This window comes from Melospiza georgiana, chromosome 7 (assembly GCF_028018845.1).
Source record: "Melospiza georgiana isolate bMelGeo1 chromosome 7, bMelGeo1.pri, whole genome shotgun sequence".
Taxonomy (NCBI): Eukaryota; Metazoa; Chordata; class Aves; order Passeriformes; family Passerellidae; genus Melospiza; species Melospiza georgiana.
In genome coordinates, this window is record NC_080436.1 from 29,480,574 (window position 1) to 29,497,526 (window position 16,953).

General features: G+C 45.1%; 1 protein-coding gene and 1 non-coding gene across 11 annotated transcripts in view; one reads left to right on the forward strand and one right to left on the reverse strand.

The window, feature by feature from the left end:
• Nucleotides 1-16,953, reverse strand: part of CLASP1 (cytoplasmic linker associated protein 1) — a 159,023-nt gene that overhangs the window by 112,885 nt on the left and 29,185 nt on the right. For all 10 annotated transcript variants that reach the window (XM_058028127.1, XM_058028126.1, XM_058028125.1 and 7 more), the window contains exons 2-7: nucleotides 12,787-12,865; nucleotides 12,450-12,553; nucleotides 11,872-11,963; nucleotides 11,712-11,787; nucleotides 9,042-9,139; nucleotides 7,728-7,795 (exon numbers count right to left, since the gene is read on the reverse strand). In XM_058028127.1, coding sequence (XP_057884110.1) covers nucleotides 7,728-7,795; nucleotides 9,042-9,139; nucleotides 11,712-11,787; nucleotides 11,872-11,963; nucleotides 12,450-12,553; nucleotides 12,787-12,865 — 517 coding nt within the window. The remainder of the gene's footprint in view (nucleotides 1-7,727; nucleotides 7,796-9,041; nucleotides 9,140-11,711; nucleotides 11,788-11,871; nucleotides 11,964-12,449; nucleotides 12,554-12,786; nucleotides 12,866-16,953) is intronic.
• LOC131085969 (U4atac minor spliceosomal RNA) lies at nucleotides 14,011-14,127 on the forward strand. The gene has a single exon (XR_009114703.1). It is a non-coding gene; the product is annotated as a U4atac minor spliceosomal RNA (small nuclear RNA).

Here is a 16,953-nt window from a genome sequence, read left to right on the forward strand (position 1 = left end):
GTACCCCCAACAAGTGTTGAAGTCGGTGCGTGTGAAACACAAATAACCCAAATAAACTTCACAAATCTGCACAGTGTACAACTATGGGATATTTTTTACTCCCACCAGATTGCCCTCCAGTGTGCCAGTCTTCCTCTATGATATTTGACTAGCCTGTACTCCCATCTCTCAGAGAACTGCTGAGAATTAAAAGCTTGACTTAAAATCACTGCTGTGTTGACAGCAACCAATATGTGTGTGCACAAGCATGTGTATGAGCCATCCTACTGATGAACTTGCCCCTGGAAGATTCTGTGTACCATAAACAAAGCTAAGTGATCAAAACCATAAGATTTAGTTAGTCCTTTCATGTAAAAATGTCACTGAAGTTAATATTGCTCCAGCTTTGACTGCAAGCTCTTTCTGACAGAACAACTACAAAGGAGAGCCAGCTGGGAAAAACAGCACAGGAAAACACCACTAAACTGGTGCAAAGACTTTAATGACCACTGCAAATTTAAGGCTTTGTTTTAGAGGTGAAACCAACCTGACACCAAAACAGGTGAAAGAATTTGAAAGAAAAGATCATAGCAGAGAAATCAGCAAACTACTAAGCATTCCTGAACTGTGATCACCTCCACAGCTATTCCAGATGTTACTGCAGTTTCCTTGGGAGGGAAGGGTTTAGGATTTTTTCATTCTCATTATTTATGAACACAGCCAATAAATTCATACTTGCCATGGTTCTAAGTTGCATGTGTTTCCTGAGGCAGCCACTGAGTTTGCTCAGATACACATGGTACTTTACCAATGGGGAAGAAAAGAACAGGCCCTGCATGAAGAAATTCATCTCCGGATGTGCAGGACATTCATGCATTTAACTTCCATCAGTAATAATGGAATGGTGCACATTAATCTTCTACTCATGAAGCCCACACTAAACAGCAGCATCTCATCCTTTGACAGCCCACTCCTTCAGCCTGTATTTATGCATGTCTGTTAGTGATGCTGGTAGTAAAGTGGTTCTGCTTAACTACACCAAAGCTTTGCCAAAACAGCATTTGTGTGTTCATATAAAACCATTGAGTTTAGGGGAAGTGATGAAACAACCAAAGGAACTCTGGTCTTCTCTGCAAGGAAATCCGGGATCAAGGTACTTTGGATTCAATGCAGAATTCACAATACACTAACAACTTACACACGTACTTTTCTTCTGACATTTGCTGCTACTACAGTTCAGACAACCAGCAGTGACCTGGAGGTCAGACATTTCCCAACTGATAAGATCAGCTAGACCACTGCCCCAGGCTCTTCATTCTACCAGCTGATCTTTTAAAGCTGAGAAGTTCCCAGCATGATGAAATCATCACACTTCATTGGCAACAACAAATACATGCTTGCTTTCTGCAATAAGCAAGGAAGTACATTAATTATTTAACACAATTCCAACTTTGGAAAAATCATGGATTAATCTCAGCTCCTCTTCTGAGAGACAGGAGGAGCCAGAGTGCAAAGGTATCTCATCTGTAGATAGTACAGGTGATGCAGTTCATGAGGAAAAGAACCAGCCCAGACAGATTTCTGTATTAATTTCCTGGCATTGGGAGGCATTTACTGATGGTGAACAAGGAACACCACATATATGTATCCACTGCTTCCTCTGAAAATACATGCAGTAATTGCCTTGGAAAACAGTGTTCCAAAAGCATAAAATAAAGATCTGTCCACATTAATGGCACATACTGTAGCATGCAGTATTCGTTCCACAGCATTCAATTTGCCCAGGAGATTTCCATGTTCTGTTACAAAAAACCTGCCAATTAACTCACACCTTGAGATAGTAAATATCAATACAAACCCAAGGTCTATAAAATTTGGATACTGACCACCTCAGACTCCCTAAAATTAGTCTACTACATCCACAGTGTAGGAAGGATTTCAAAAAGACAACAGGTACACTGAATCGAGAGAAAAAGGGGAAGAAAATGCAGCTTTTACAAAGATGGCTAACAGAAATCATCTCCTCTGAAAGCTCAGATGAAAAGCACAGGCTTCTTATATACCAAAAATACATACAATATATGCTTCCCTCCTTTAAATTAATTCTTCACAGGTGAACAGATACAGAGCTCCTCTGCCTTTTCATTTCACCAAGTCCCAATCCAGTCTCACCGACTACCACAGACATCCTGTTACAGAAACGCAGTTGAAATACAAAAATACAGGTTTAAAAAAAGTGATATCTCTATTTGGTACATTCTTGGAACTATGATTCAATGCTAATTCAAAAGTACTCATAACCAATTTAAATAGCCTTCCCAACTGGTGCTGCAGAAGGAAACAGTTAAGAAATGGAAGTCTCAGTGATCACTCAAAAACAACACAGACCAGCAGGGTTTCTGAAAATTCATGTCCTTCACCTCTCTCAACCTGTTCTGGTCCCTTACTTATGCACACACTCTTCTTCTTCACCCCATCAAACAGACCATTTATCATATTTTATATAATCTTAAACTGAGCTTGATGACACCAGGCTACAGATGCTTGCAGACTGTTTTTTTTAAGTTCCACTTCTACTGCAATATTGCTTCAGTCTCCACACACCGTTAAAAAGAAACAGAACAGTCAAAACTCAGCCATGAACAAACAAACACATTCATTAGCACCTACCTTTCCCTGTAGTCATTATTCTCCTCTCTGCAGTGCTGGGGAGCTGCTGGAGAAGGCTCTGTGCTGGGGAGCAGCCGTCTCTCAGTACATGTTCCTCAGCAACTTAATCACCAGCAAACTCGCCAGCCTCCTACACCCCTCTGCTGTGTGACCTAGCAGGCGAGTGCCAGCTCTCCTCCAAAATAAAAGCCTGTTCAGCATGAGCTGAGCTCCATGTGCCCCCCTGTGCCTGCCTGCTCACTCCCCTCCCCTTCTGCATGAGAGGATTTCAGCAATATGCTTATTTACAGAGCTGTCAGAAAGGGAGCAGAGCTCCTCTTGTCCATTTATACCTTCCACAAGGATGAACTATCAATTAATGGTGTTCATTCAAATATCACTCACACATTACTGCTCTCTCTCGGCCCACACAGGTGAAGAGGCATTTATTTGCTTTTTTTCATGCCTGAAAATGCTGAGTCAATGAAACCAATCTTCTGTTTCACTTTGTATTCCAACGTGAGAACTGTATTAATAGAGAGCAAGCCATAATGGCAATTTAATTGCACAAGAAGGTATGAATGCAAAAACACACAGTGCAGCATTTACTGTTATCCTGGACAATTGTTACTCCTTCCCATCTGCAATTCTGCTGCTTGGATTTGTGTTGACAAACAAACAGTATTCCACCCTCAGATGCATGGCACCACTTGGCAAATGTGGGTGGTTTTCCTTCATATAATAAATATGAAAATAATTTCCAATGACTCAGCTTTATTACCAGCAAAAAACAGGAATCTAAAATAGCTCCACTTTTCATCTATTTAACTCCAATTTCACAACTTCACAAACAGAATTCATTTAGTAAATAGCATATTTGTCTTATACACCCTCCCAAATATAGAAGTAGTTCTACTGAAAAATAGCATTGCTCCCTCTTCATAAGTTTTCAGTAACTGAAATTACCATGTCTTTTATTTCAGCACCGTTTTAATTAACTTGCTTACTCTTAGAACACACACTCATGCAGTCAGCTACCAAAATTGCATCCTCCCCTCACCTTACTCCACAAGTACCCGTGGGAGAGATCTCAGCTCCACAATTCCGGCTTTAAGATCCTGCTTTGATTTCCTTCCAGCCCAAGACCACTACCACCTCCACTGTCCCTAAATCTTGCTCTTCTGAATCAAAATTCAACATCAACAAGAAAGTTCAATGCCTTCCTTTGCCACAGGAACACCACCACAATATCCCTTCCAGCACAAATATAAAAGCATCTCACAAAAATTGTGTGACTTACATAAAAAAATGAAGGTTTGCATCATATTAGGATAATCACAATGATGAAAAGCATAAAAAGCACACTGAAACATTTTGGTTGCTAAAAACTTTGGTTTGGGTCATTGGTTCCTATCAGCCTGTATTTTTCAGAAAATAATTTATTTTATTCTTAATCTTCCCTGAAACTTGATTATAACGTCTTCTGGAGTCCAGATCTGATTCAAAGTCAACTCAAATCTATGGAAAACCTGTACAGTTTCTGTAAAGGCCCTTCCAGACAATATCAAGGAAACCCATGAATTTCTTGGAGTCTCTGTCCAATAGCCTCTCTCTGTATCACATCCAACTGAAGATCATCACACAATGCCACTCAAAGACAGCAGCTGACTAGCTGGCAATTACTGGCTCTTTCATGCTGAAAATGTATTTGTCCCAGGGGAATAAGGCATCTGCATAATTAGCAAAAGCAGTTACACAGAAAATAATTAGCTTGCTGAAAGCCCAAAGGGGGAAAAACTATAATTTTTGCTTCAAGAGGCTGACTAATTATATGCCAAATAACAAAACAGAGATGCACTGAGAATCATCAAGAAATCCAGCATGGATTTTAACTTCATATTCTAGCTGTAAGGGCTGCTGGTAGCCTAGCAACAAGCAGCATACTTGGGCATGCCAAAACCTCCTCCGACTTAATGAAACACCTCAGATTACTAAGCAAACCTCCCCCACCCCACTATGCATTTGATTCTTGTACTAAATGATAAAAACAAAGCCTAGCCAAAAAAAACAATCAAACAATTCAAGATAAACTCAAACAAGCACTAAAGGACTATAGTATAGATAGATAAGCCAAAACAAAACATGAATTATTTTCAGAGACTTGAAATTCTGTGTGATTAGAGTTGACTCATTAGATTTCTTCTGTGGGTTAAGAGAATGTCCTATTATTTTAAGCAACTTTTCTAGTAGTCTGTGTAAGATTTCTGTTTGTTTGTGTCTTGGAAACCACTAGATATGAAAACTTTAACAAGTTAGAGAAACTCACTAATCTTCAAAGTACTGCTGACATACAGAGAGTGCTGCTGCAATTCCTTCCTTTTACTTGGATCCTCATTGACCTGGCAGAGGAAACTGTTATCCCAAACAGCAGTCTCAGAGGCAAGAGACCAGTTTTTACTGTTTTGCACTGCTCCAGAAGCCACACTGCTGTCCCAGCTGCCCAGTAGCACTGTGTTCTGTGGTAAGAGAGGTTTGACAACCACTTTCAATCTTGCTGTGATTAGCACAACTCTGGTGCTCAGTTACGAGTGACCTTTCTGCCAACAGCCTGCTCTTGGTTACCCACAAGAGAAGCACATTCACACAGTCACCCACCCAACCACTCTGCCAGATTCAAAGGGTTAACAACACTGAGCTATTTCCACTATTTCCTGAGAAAGGCAAATCTTTTGCATGTGCAATATCTATCACCATCCTCCCTGGTGACTCTGACAACTGCTGAAAGTGTCACCTTTGTTCAGAAAGTGTCAGGGACACAAGAAACCTGACAAATTGAGCTTGTCTTTCTCTCACAGGCCACAATAAACTTGTGACTGTGGGTGAAGATAAGGCTCCTTTTGCTGGCTTACACAATCTCAGACAGATAAACTGAAAGTTGCACAGAGCTGTTGACACACAAGATAGGACGAGCATGTAACGCTGTATTTGTGCTGTGCTTGGAGGGCAAGGAGAAGCAACAAACAAACAAACCTATGGCACTAAGGGAAACCAAACCCTCCCCTCAAACACACACAAAAAATGTTAACAAGTAATGTTATCATTGCTAACTTCAAAAATGAGAAATACTTTAATTCTGCAACTATAGAACTTATAGAACAATGTTTTCATTTCTAGGGAAGATGAAAAGGTTCTGGCAGACCAATAGAAGATCCTAGCTTTGCTCTCTTTGACCCTTAACACTACTCCAGCCTCCTTTTCCCCCCAGACCTTTTGTCTTTCTGTCTCAATGTTCATACAGGAGATTCTACTGAGGATAAATCCACCCCACACACAGACTCCAGAGACTGCATCCTGCCACAGCACAAAGCAAGAGCAGGGAGGCCTCAGGAGATCAGGCTAAACAGAGTGCAGAATACAGGAGTGCTTGTGTTGGGAGGTACTGAAAGCCTGTCCATGGAGTCAAAAGATGGGGATCATGACATCTCAGGACCTCACTGCACAAAAAGGGTAAATCTTTCACTGAAACAGTGACAAAGTGGTATAAAAGAAAAAATAATTTTCAATTAAGCCTTAAAGCAGAAGATCTGATACACACCAGTGCTTCAGATGTAGCAATGCATCTCAGATCACAAGTCTGCCTCCTAGAAACACCAAACAACAGCAATCTACGTAGTACAATGATGCATCAAATTGCTTTTTCTTTTTTTGAAAGTTCATTCTATTCCACTGCTAGCAAGACAAAAATTCCACCTTAGCCTAGCCAAGCAGAAAGCAAGGAAGTTGAGTCAGCAGTAAATCTGTTTCAGTCTGAGTAGGGGTTTCAGAGAAATCACCTGGAGGCTGGGAACCTAAACAAGTTTGCTAAGGGATTAAATATTTACTTCCCCTCCCACCTGTTAAAAAAGAACAAGGACATTTGTTTCTCAACTGCACTTTTTTATCCCTGTAAGGCTCATCCACCTGGACATACAAAATAGTCCCATGTTATGCAAAAGTGTAATTTTAACCCATTCCATCACAAAGAAACTTGTACTAGGTCTTCATCATTCCCAAACATACAAGATAATACATCACATTACTGAATAATCCAAACTATAACTTCAGGATTTTCAAATCAGTTAATTTTATTGATTCTGCAGGGATGAAGTTTACTGTGTTGTAAAATGGTTATGGCAAGAAGAATGGTGCCCAGAAGTGAAAAAGTTTTTTTTTCCTATTTAAAAGAGAAAACACCTCTCTGCTCTTGACTTTGAAGAGCATGGTGGGAATGGCTGGGACATCATCTCCCCTGCTCCTGGCCCTGCAGAGGGTGTGAGCTTGATAGGAACACACAGTGCTGAACTCAGGTTCTTCATCTTCTCTACTCAACTGTCAGCAGAAAGATGCATTTCCTCACCAAGGATTCTCACAAAAATCTACTGTTAAACAATACTTATTCAATTTCTAATACCTGTTAAAATTATTTCCTAGCTGATAAGCTTATCTGTAAACACAGTAATAAACACTTGTTACTACAGTAAGCTTGTTACTACTAGTCTCAGTCAAGACAGACAGAATTAAGGCTCAGATTAAGGGTCTCTGGCTATCAGTCCCAAACACACAAAATATGCAAATTTAGTGTCCTGCTTTGGGACAGATTTGGGAGGAATCCCAAACACTTAGGAACTGCAAAATACAAACAACATGAGCTTTCAACAGAACACTGATGCATTAGTGTGTACACTCTCTGTGCCTTTTAGGGCATTAAACTGAAAAGGCAATTCTTCTCTGAAATTACTATTTAATTCACCTTATGAACAATTTACATGCACATGGACTTGAGAACAGGAGATGTATTTCCCTAATGTAACTCTAGAGGACAAGAAGACAGTTACAGCACCACCTTCTCTTCTAGAAACTTAGGCTTCCTTCTCCTTCTGATACTACAAAAAGTCACAGACAAACTAAACATCCATTTTATTTATTGCAAAGGCACTGTGTATATTTCTGAACAAACACCATTCCTGCTTCCCCTAACAGAATGCTTGCTGTATATCCATTTGAATGCCTCACCAACTGAAAATTGCTAAAAGCACCAAACAGAGAATACTTCTACTCACCAACTGAAGTCTGGACCATGTTTCCAGATTTTTGGACCTCATCGAATTTTGTAAAAATTACATTCAACCTGTTTGAAAAGTAAAGAAATACACAATTAACAACCGAATTTATATTTTAGGAATATCAGAATCATAAAATCCCTAAGGCTGAAGAAGACCTCTAAGGCCATCGAGTTCAACCTTTAACCCAGCACCACCTTGTTTACTACTGAACCATGTCCTCAAATGCCACATCCACATGGCTTCTGAACACTTCCAGGGATGGTGATTCCACCACTTCCCTGGGTAGCCAAATTCTAATATCTTATGATCTTATAGAAGAGATTTGGCTTCACTCAGGTCATTGGGAGCACTGTCAAAAATGTCAGCAGAAAATGTCAAGCCAAGGAAGTTATTTTAATATCTTAAAAAAAAAATCAACACACAAAAGTGGAAAGGAAAACCTGAGATATAACTGAAAATACTACATTACTGAAGATGTGATAAGGCTAATTGTAGACGCATTTCCAGTTCATCACCACTTTTTCTATCTTCGTTATTTACAGAAATACCACAAAACACACCCCTAAAAACCAACTTGACACAACATTTGTCTCTGGCCCTGACACCTTCCCATTTATGTCACAGGTCCACCAGAGCAGAAGATTCTTATCACATCTCATCATTCCTTCCCAGTGAGTTTATTACTTTAAGGCACATTGTGGGAGCAGATGTTTCCACTGGAGAACAAGAGGCAACACCAACAGTGCTGCCTCCACCTGCATGTGCCCCAACTCCAAAAGCACCTCTTCCCTCTGAGCACTGCCAAGCTGCCATCTACTGCATCCTCAGGGCTAACCATGCTCTGCCCTGAGCACTGGAGGCAAGATGCAGAGCAGCTTTCTAATGCACCTCAAACAGCAGAAGCAGAGGGACATGGCTTTAGTTTTGACATAAGATTGGTTGCTTTTTGTTTGAGGTTTGGTTGGGGGGCAGGGAAGGGAAGCTGCTTTTTTTTCTTAAATAAAATATTAAAATGGATTATTTTGTTTGTGTGTTTTTGTTGTTTATGACAGCCTAAGCTGCATAAACAAAAGGTACTCTGAAGTGTCTCCTCCCTGCATATGCAGAACATACAGGAAAAATATTAATTCCCTTAATCTTGATCATCACTAAGTAAATCTGAGTGTTTATCAGATTAAAAATAAAAATTAAAAATGAAACAATGATCCTGGGAAAAGGTTCAATCATGAGGTTCCTGAAGTCTTCAGAAGGAAGGAAGGGAATAAAAAGCAGCCCAAAAGTAGTGAAGACCTAAGGACATTCCCAGCTTACCGAGACTGGGGTAATCCTTTTTTACTGAGATCAGCCCTTACACGTTCACCAACATGTCTGTAAATTTCCACAAGGCTGTTTATTGCTGCATCTCGAACCTGGATGTGAGACATGAGAGAAATCAACCATCTTTACAATTTAAATTAATAAAATCCCTAATAAGTCCTACATTAGAGAACTAAATTTGTCTATTTCTCAGCAACAACAGCTGCCACTATACACATTAGCACACAGCTCATGAAGGAGCTCCCAACCCTGTCTTTCACATGTTAACAGTATCAGCAGGTAATTGAATTGAAAAGGCAGTGGAGGTGTAAGATGAAAGGTTTCATGCAAAAGGGGCTTGGCTGCCTTTGCCAAACTCCTCCCATTGTATACAACAGGTATATTTACTGGATGAAAAAAGGATAGAGACACAAACAGACCTTATATTAGTGGGATATTATCAAATAAACTGATTTTTAATGCTGTCTTAAAAACTTACATTGTTGATAACAAAACAGGGAGGCAGGGAGGAGTATTCAATCACCTGAGTCACCATGAATTTTGTATATTTTCCAAACTGATTTGCAAGAAATTGCTGAGCACATCCTTCCTTCCAGCCAACAGAAGAGACATAAATCTGATTAAGTGTCACCTTTCTGTACTTAAACCCTTCCTCCACTAGACACAGCAGGCAGAGAAGGTAAACAAAGTGCTCTGCCTACAGAAACACCAACTGTGCAGTTCTGCTTCTCAGAGGATGGCCCAGCAGCTACCCCCACACACACCCCAGGACTAGACAAGGAATATCCTGAGACACAAGCCAGAACTGCCTGTGGGTGGGAGTCAGAGGGCAGGCACACGTACCCTGCCTCCTGGCCAAAGAAAACCCCAACACCTGACTCACACCCACCCTAACACCCTGACTCGTTCTGCCCGCTCAGCAGGTCCCTGCCAGCCTCCAAACCCCTCCTGCACTCATGCCAGCCCTCACTCAGCACTGCTGCCCATCAGCCCCATTTGCCACCAGTGCTGCTGGGCACAGCAGGCTGTGGGCACCCTCTGGTGCCCCCAGTTCTGGGTACACAGACCCCAGCCCAGTAATCTGCAAGGATTGCCCTCCCTGTGTGCACAGCTAAGCAGAGGCACAGCTGCAGGACTGTAAATCTCAAGAGGCAAGGCAAGAAGCCCCTAACATCATACTTGGTTTAGTCAACCACAGTGATAATAAAGCTTTAGTAATTTTATTTTTGAAGGAGTTTAAGTATTGTTGTCACACCAGATGCACATTGGGTTAACTCAATCACGTCAGCTGAAAACAACAAAAGCGCTATTCCTGAAAAGGGCTCTGGTGGAACAGCTTCCACATCCACAACAAAAGAAAAAAACTGGACTTGACCGGGAATTGTTTCTCCCCTCTGTCCGAGAGAGGGCAGCAGTGACCGAGCCCAGCGAGTCTCGCAGCAGCTCCAGGGGAGCGCCGGACCAGCCCCAGCCCAGGGCAGACACTGTTCCACCCAGAGCTGCTGCCACAGCCATTTCTGTCTGGCCAATTCAGGCACAGGCTATCTGGGCATGAGGGACCAGACCCAGGAGAAAGGGAAAGACATCAGCCTGGTTTCCCCCTGCAGCTGGATACAGGACAAGGAGCTGTGGCAGACACAAGGAAGAGGCAGCACAAAGGAAAAATGTCTCAGTGCCCTCACCAGCTTTCCAGTTAATTCAACAGCTCACCTATGGCAGCACCAAGGCACCTGTGTGCTTAAGCCATAAACTCAGGATTTCCTTGGAGGGTAACAGCTTGCTTAGTCCCAGCTCAGAACTACAGATGACCCTAAACATTAAATTTCTTGGAGTAATGAGTTTACCATCCTGCACTGGCACAAGCAGCAAGGGAAGGCTGCTTCACTCTCAGTCCTCTTAGCAAGGGCAGACCCTGACAGCCACAGAAATCTGGCCAACTCCCCAGAGCAAACACAAACCCATTGTCCAGCTGGACACCCCACACCTCCTTCCAGCTGAACACCCTCCTCAGACCTGGATCACAGATGTGTCACCCGGGGTGGCAGAACAACCAACAGCATTATCCAAAAACTGCCAATCCACATTACACAGCGAGTTTGAACACTACTTCTCCACCTCCCTCTTCTCACTAACCCCAAATCTAACTTGCATCTAATCCCAAACAAGACTAAAAGCACTAAGGAGTAACAGATTTTATTCCACTTGTATTTTCATTGGGTAGCACTGCTGATTAAAGGTTGTCTTCCCTCCTATTCAGAAACTGCCTGTACAACTTGTGGCAGTGCACATGGCCAGGCTGTCTGACTGGCCCCATCTGCCCTCCCTGCCCAGACTGGTTTCCCTCTGAAAGTGAGGGGTGCTGCACTGAGCCCACAGGGATCCCTGCAGCCTCCCCTGTATTCAGCCTCCAAGGCACAGGAGTTCCCTTCCCACAAAGGCTTCCCTCTTCTGTTCATCCCACCTGCAGATTCATGTTGTTCTGCTAAACCCTTGGAGTAACTGATATGCTGGTTTGGACATACTTCAAATTACACCTCTCCAAAACCAGCCAAGGGTTCTGTGTGCACAGCATTGTTCAGAGCTCACCACCAGCAGCACAATTAGCTCATTTACCAACAAGGCAAGCAGCACAACCTTTAGATGTGACTCACAGCAAAAGCTCACCTGGCTGTTTGGATCTCCAAGTAAGTTACATATATGTGGCACTATCTTACTCAGTGTTAAACTCTGAGCTCCAGATCTGGGAATAAAGAACAAAAAGCACCATTATGAATCAGAGCAGGCTCATGTACACAACACAGGTTTGCAGAAGGCTCTGACTTACGCATTGAGTGTTGCAATAAGGCAGAGGCAAATCCCTTCTCTTGTCCGAAAATTCTTGTGTTTGAATCCTCCCAGCATCCTGTCCCACACGTACTGAGGAAGACAGGAAAGAGAAAAAAACGAGATGGGGTAAGAAACAGATTCTGTCTTCCAGCAGACATACACCACATCACCTCTGGTGCTCAAATACAAGCTTTACACCCATCCAAACAGAACAGGACAAAAAGGAGCAAGATACTTTTAGATCTGACTGACTAATTCTTAGTTTTGTGCTCACTTCACAGTAATTCCCCTCTACCTAAAACAATGCTCATACTTACAGAAAGCAAGTACCTTCCAAAAACCTGGAACAATGGCTCTTGACATATATCCACCCCATCCTTGGGAAATCCATTGACATGCTCTTGTGTATCCTATCAGGCAATAGCCTTCCCAAGTAAAGTAAACACTTTATAAAAAGGTCTAGGGAGATGAAGTTATTTCAGACAGAAAAATGGCAGAGAAAACCTTCTGACACAAAAAAGGTTTCCTTTTTTCACACAGCCAGTCATTCATGCTGTGGAGGACTGCTGAACATACCTGAGGGTTAGCAGCTTGTTCCATGATTTTCAGCAGCAAGGTCTGATCCTGCTCCCTCACTGAGTCCTTAGAATCTCCCAGCCGATCAAGTAAACTTGGCAGCACTAAGGAAAGAAAACAGGAACATTCATATGCCTCTGGAAAAAACTAACAGTGGCAGAGCCCCTCTGCTCTCCCCCCAAAGCCCAAAGGAGGCATCAGCCTCACTGCCCTTCAGCAGAGCATGAAAACCACCAAGAGCCTCCCAAGTCCTCTCCTGGGAACCAAGACAGCTCTGAGTCCAGCAGCCAGTGCAGGTGGTGGCAGTGATGGTGACACTCTCACAGAGACCCCTCACCTGTGCCAATCTGGGCCTTGAAGCGATCTTGCAAGCGGGACACCAGTGCAGAGATGATGTCAATCCCCAGGAGAACCACCTGCAAGCACAGAACAGGCAATGAACTGATGAACACTGCAACTGCCATTGCTGCTCAGTGCTAAATTCATTTATATAGATGTTCAAGGTACACAAACCATGTGCATAAACCGTTTCAGTATTTGTTGTAACTAGCATTCCTAATTCATTGCAATGATGACAATTATAATTAGAAAATGGTATGCACTAAGAGCTGCTTCATTATTTACTAGCAGAAATGAAACCAAACACTTTTATGATGTAACTGGAATTCAAAGAAAGACACCTAGTTTGAGAGAAGCTTCATGACAGGCTGCAGATCAGAAAACCTGCTCTGATTTTAACTGAGCTTACTTACTAAAAAAAGGTACCTCACATACTGAATGTACTGTGCAGCCCGTATGTGAAACACTTCACAAAACTCTATAGACCATGATCGTGCTGGTACAAGACACTTCTCCCTAGGTTTTTGGATAAGCACCGAGGTTAATCACCCTGGAAGCGTTAGGGACAGCCAGGCTCCTGAGGCGGTGCCACCGGGGCTGTTCCGGCACAGCCCAGCTGCCTGTACATACCCACAACTGTACATATATACGCAGACAACCAGGGCAGCAGTGGCGGCCCCAAGCCTGCCAGACCCCAAGGAGTGTTTGGACAAGGCTCTCAGGCACATATGGGATTGTTGGAGCTGTCCTGTGCAAGAGCCAGGAGCTGCAGCTGATGATCCTTGTGAGTCACTTCCAGCTCTGGATATTCTATGATACATACATGTATTTGCGCTCCGGTGTGTACACGTGCACAGCTGTACTCGTTGCGTACCGCTGTCGGCGCCGGGAGCTCGGTTATCCCCGCAGCCGCGCGTTACCGGAGCCGCGTCCTGCAGTGCTGCGGCCGCTCGGCAGGGGGCGCGCTCCATCGCCGCTGCCGCCGCGCGCTGGCCCCGCCCTCTATGCAAATCTGCGCCCGTCTGGCGCGGAGCACTCTGGGTAGCGGCGCCGCCGAAGGGTTCGAACCCGGGTCGGAGCCGCCCGGGCTCGCCGGGCCCCGCGCGGTGCGCGCCCCCGAGCCGGGTGTCGGGCAGCGGGCGGGCCGGGGGCGCGCCGCCCCTCGCCGGGACCTAGGCGAGGTTCGCGCTCCCCTACGGGCGGCGCGCCCCAGCGGCCGCCAACCGTCCTTATCTGGGGGTTGCGCGGCTGCTCAATGAGCGTATGGCGAGAGCAGCCCTGCTAACGCCTTAAACAACACAGCAGCGCCCGCTCCGTGCGCGGCGCAATTTTTGGAACCTCGCACCGCGGCGTGTGCGCGGCGCGTTCTGAACAACGCTCACCTCGAGCTGAACCGAACACCCTGCGGAGCTGTGCGGGACCCGCGTGGGGCTGCGGCCTCCGGGCACCGCTCCCGCCTCCCGGTACCTCCCCCCCGTCCCTTCCCCCTCCGTGCCCAGCGCTGCTCCCAGCGGAGCCCGTGCGGGGCACACCCGGTGCTGCTCTGCGCTGAACCCCGTGCGCTACTCGCGCACCAGCGGTCACCCCACAGCCCTCAGCCTGTCACATGGATCCGCTCCAAATTCGGCTCCGGAACACCCAGGGAACCACGCGTGGTGTGGCAGGGGGAACAGCCTACTACTACACGCCAAGTATCCTGTGAAAAAAACCTTCCTAAATATCAGCCCCTGGATCTTGTCACAACAATACAACTTCACCCTCTCCAAAGAGCGCCTGCAGTCTTCTCCCCTCACAGTAACAGACCCTTCAACACTGCCAGTTTTTAATTTAACAATATTTACTCATACACCAAAGGAGCTTTTTCCTCGTGCTTTTGTTTAGCTGTGTTTCGTTTTCACATTCATCTCGCCCGCTGGATTTAATGTCCCATTGCCAAATGCTCAGCCAGCTGCCCTAAGGGCTATCGCTGCCCGTGTCTGCCGGCTCAGGGCAGCCTCACCCGCCTGGGGCCCGGCAGCAGAGCCCAGCAAGAGGGTGGGCTCCAGAGCCGCATCAGCGGGGAGATGCTTTTAGGGAAAGTCAATGGCACTCTGAGTGCCAGTCACCATTCACAGCTGCCTCATCAGAGCCCCATCACGGCAGCATCCTGCACAGAGATAAGTGCGCTGCCTGCAATTACAGAGATGTGCCCCAGGGATAAATTCGATCCCGGGAGAGGAAGGAATCCATCTCTTCTTCAAACTGCCCGAAAGCCAGGAAGAGTGAGGGGAACTCATCACTCAAACATGAAAGGAAACACATGCACAGTGCAAATATACCCTGCAGTTCACCCCCAGGAGAAGGCCAGGAGGATGAGCTAAGCCATGCACGATTTTTTGCTGTTGTCCTTATAAATTAGCACAATTATTACAGTGGTGCTTGGACAGCTATTGAGGAAACAGCAACTGGGGTGAGCAAATGTTACTCCCAACTACGCTGGATTCATTTATCAACCCCAATGTGACACCTGCCTCAGAAGGTCAGAGGCAGAAAGCAGAAATCATGTATGGATTGACAGAGTCAACAGATCCGCTACAGACAGATAACAGACAACCCAGGGCACGGCTGGCAAATGAACAAAGAATTAATTGAATTCCAGCCCTGGCTGCATTGCACTGAGTGCACTGAAGAGCCCACCCGTTCACTGCTGGAACAGTTACTGAGGCTCTGCCTGAATTAACACACACCAGGGGCCAGGAGGAAGCTCGGGAGCAGCGATGGGAGCAGCGATGGGAGCAGCAATGGGAGCAGCAATGGGCCCTGGCAGCAGCCATCCCACTGCCTGATCCCGATGGAGGCCTCTCCCCAGGGCAGCCAGCTGGCAGGCACAGCCCCACACCAAGGCACAGGAAGGGCAGCTCTCCATCCAAAATTCCAGATAACGCTGCAATACTGATAACTACAGAGTTATTCCAGGCCTTGACATCCGCCCAGATCTTTTAGCCTCCTATTTACACAGGCCCCCAGAAGAGCGATCACAGAATCAGAGTGACAGCCCTCGGCCTGAGGGTCTGCTTCTGCTCATTTGACTCCTGAGGTTCCCCAAGACAGGCAATAAAGCAAGTTGTGCCACCCAGTATTCAGCTCATTTGGCATCTGCTGCTGCTTTGTCTTGTCTCAGAGTGCTTTCTGTAGGCGCCAAGGGCTGTCAGCAAACCCTTCTCCTGCCTCTCTCCAAATGCCAGGTCATCTCTCCCAGTAAAGAAGTCTCTTGTTAGTTCCCAGGATGCAACACAGCCTTTCCCAATACAGACAGTCCTTTTTTTTTTTTTTCAGAGGTCAACAAAAACAACTCAAAGCATCTGTCCTTTAATATCTGGCTGGTGTTGAAAGACTTGCAGGCAGCTTCCCATATCAGAGAGCAGAGAGTCCATCATCATTGCTCCAGCAGTACATGGTCACCAAGCATGGCAGACAAATCCATCCAGTTTAAAACAAGACATACCTAAACACACTCCCAGAAAAGGATAAAGAAGCTTCACAATCTAGCAACATCTGATTGAGCAGAAAGAAATCAGAGTGAATCAGCTCCAGGCCACCCCAATGGCCTGGACAAACTGGGGGGGAGGAACAGACAAGCCCTTCCCTCCACTCACCACACCATGCCACAGCAGGGATGTGGTGGCGCCTGCAGGAACCTTCATTCCCCCTCTCTGCAGGGAAGCAGCCGTGGGGTGGGCAGTACATCCCCACAAAGTCACTGCACTCTGCCAGCCTCATGCTGAACCTTCCATGCCTGGCAGCTTGGGACTAAAAGGGAATGCTGGAGAGAGCTTCTACAGCAGCTGTGCCACCAGCCTGCTTCATGCTGCTCCAACACGCTGATTGTCACCACTGGTGACACAGCTCAGCTATACCACTTTGAACTCTGAGAGGTTCTCTTTGGAGAAGGGATGGGAAATGGAAGACAAGACTTCTAAATCCCAATATGAAGAAAAAACCCCAGAATTTTAAGAGTATTCAACGTGGGGTTTTCTTGAAGAGTTGCTTAGCTAATCTTCTAGATTCATAAGCAAAAACATGGAGAAGCACTTGCATACTTTGAGTAAATTTAATATACTTTTGAAAAAAGTGTAACACTTCAGATTACACACTGAAAAGTCCAAGGCAAGCATAGATGGCTCAC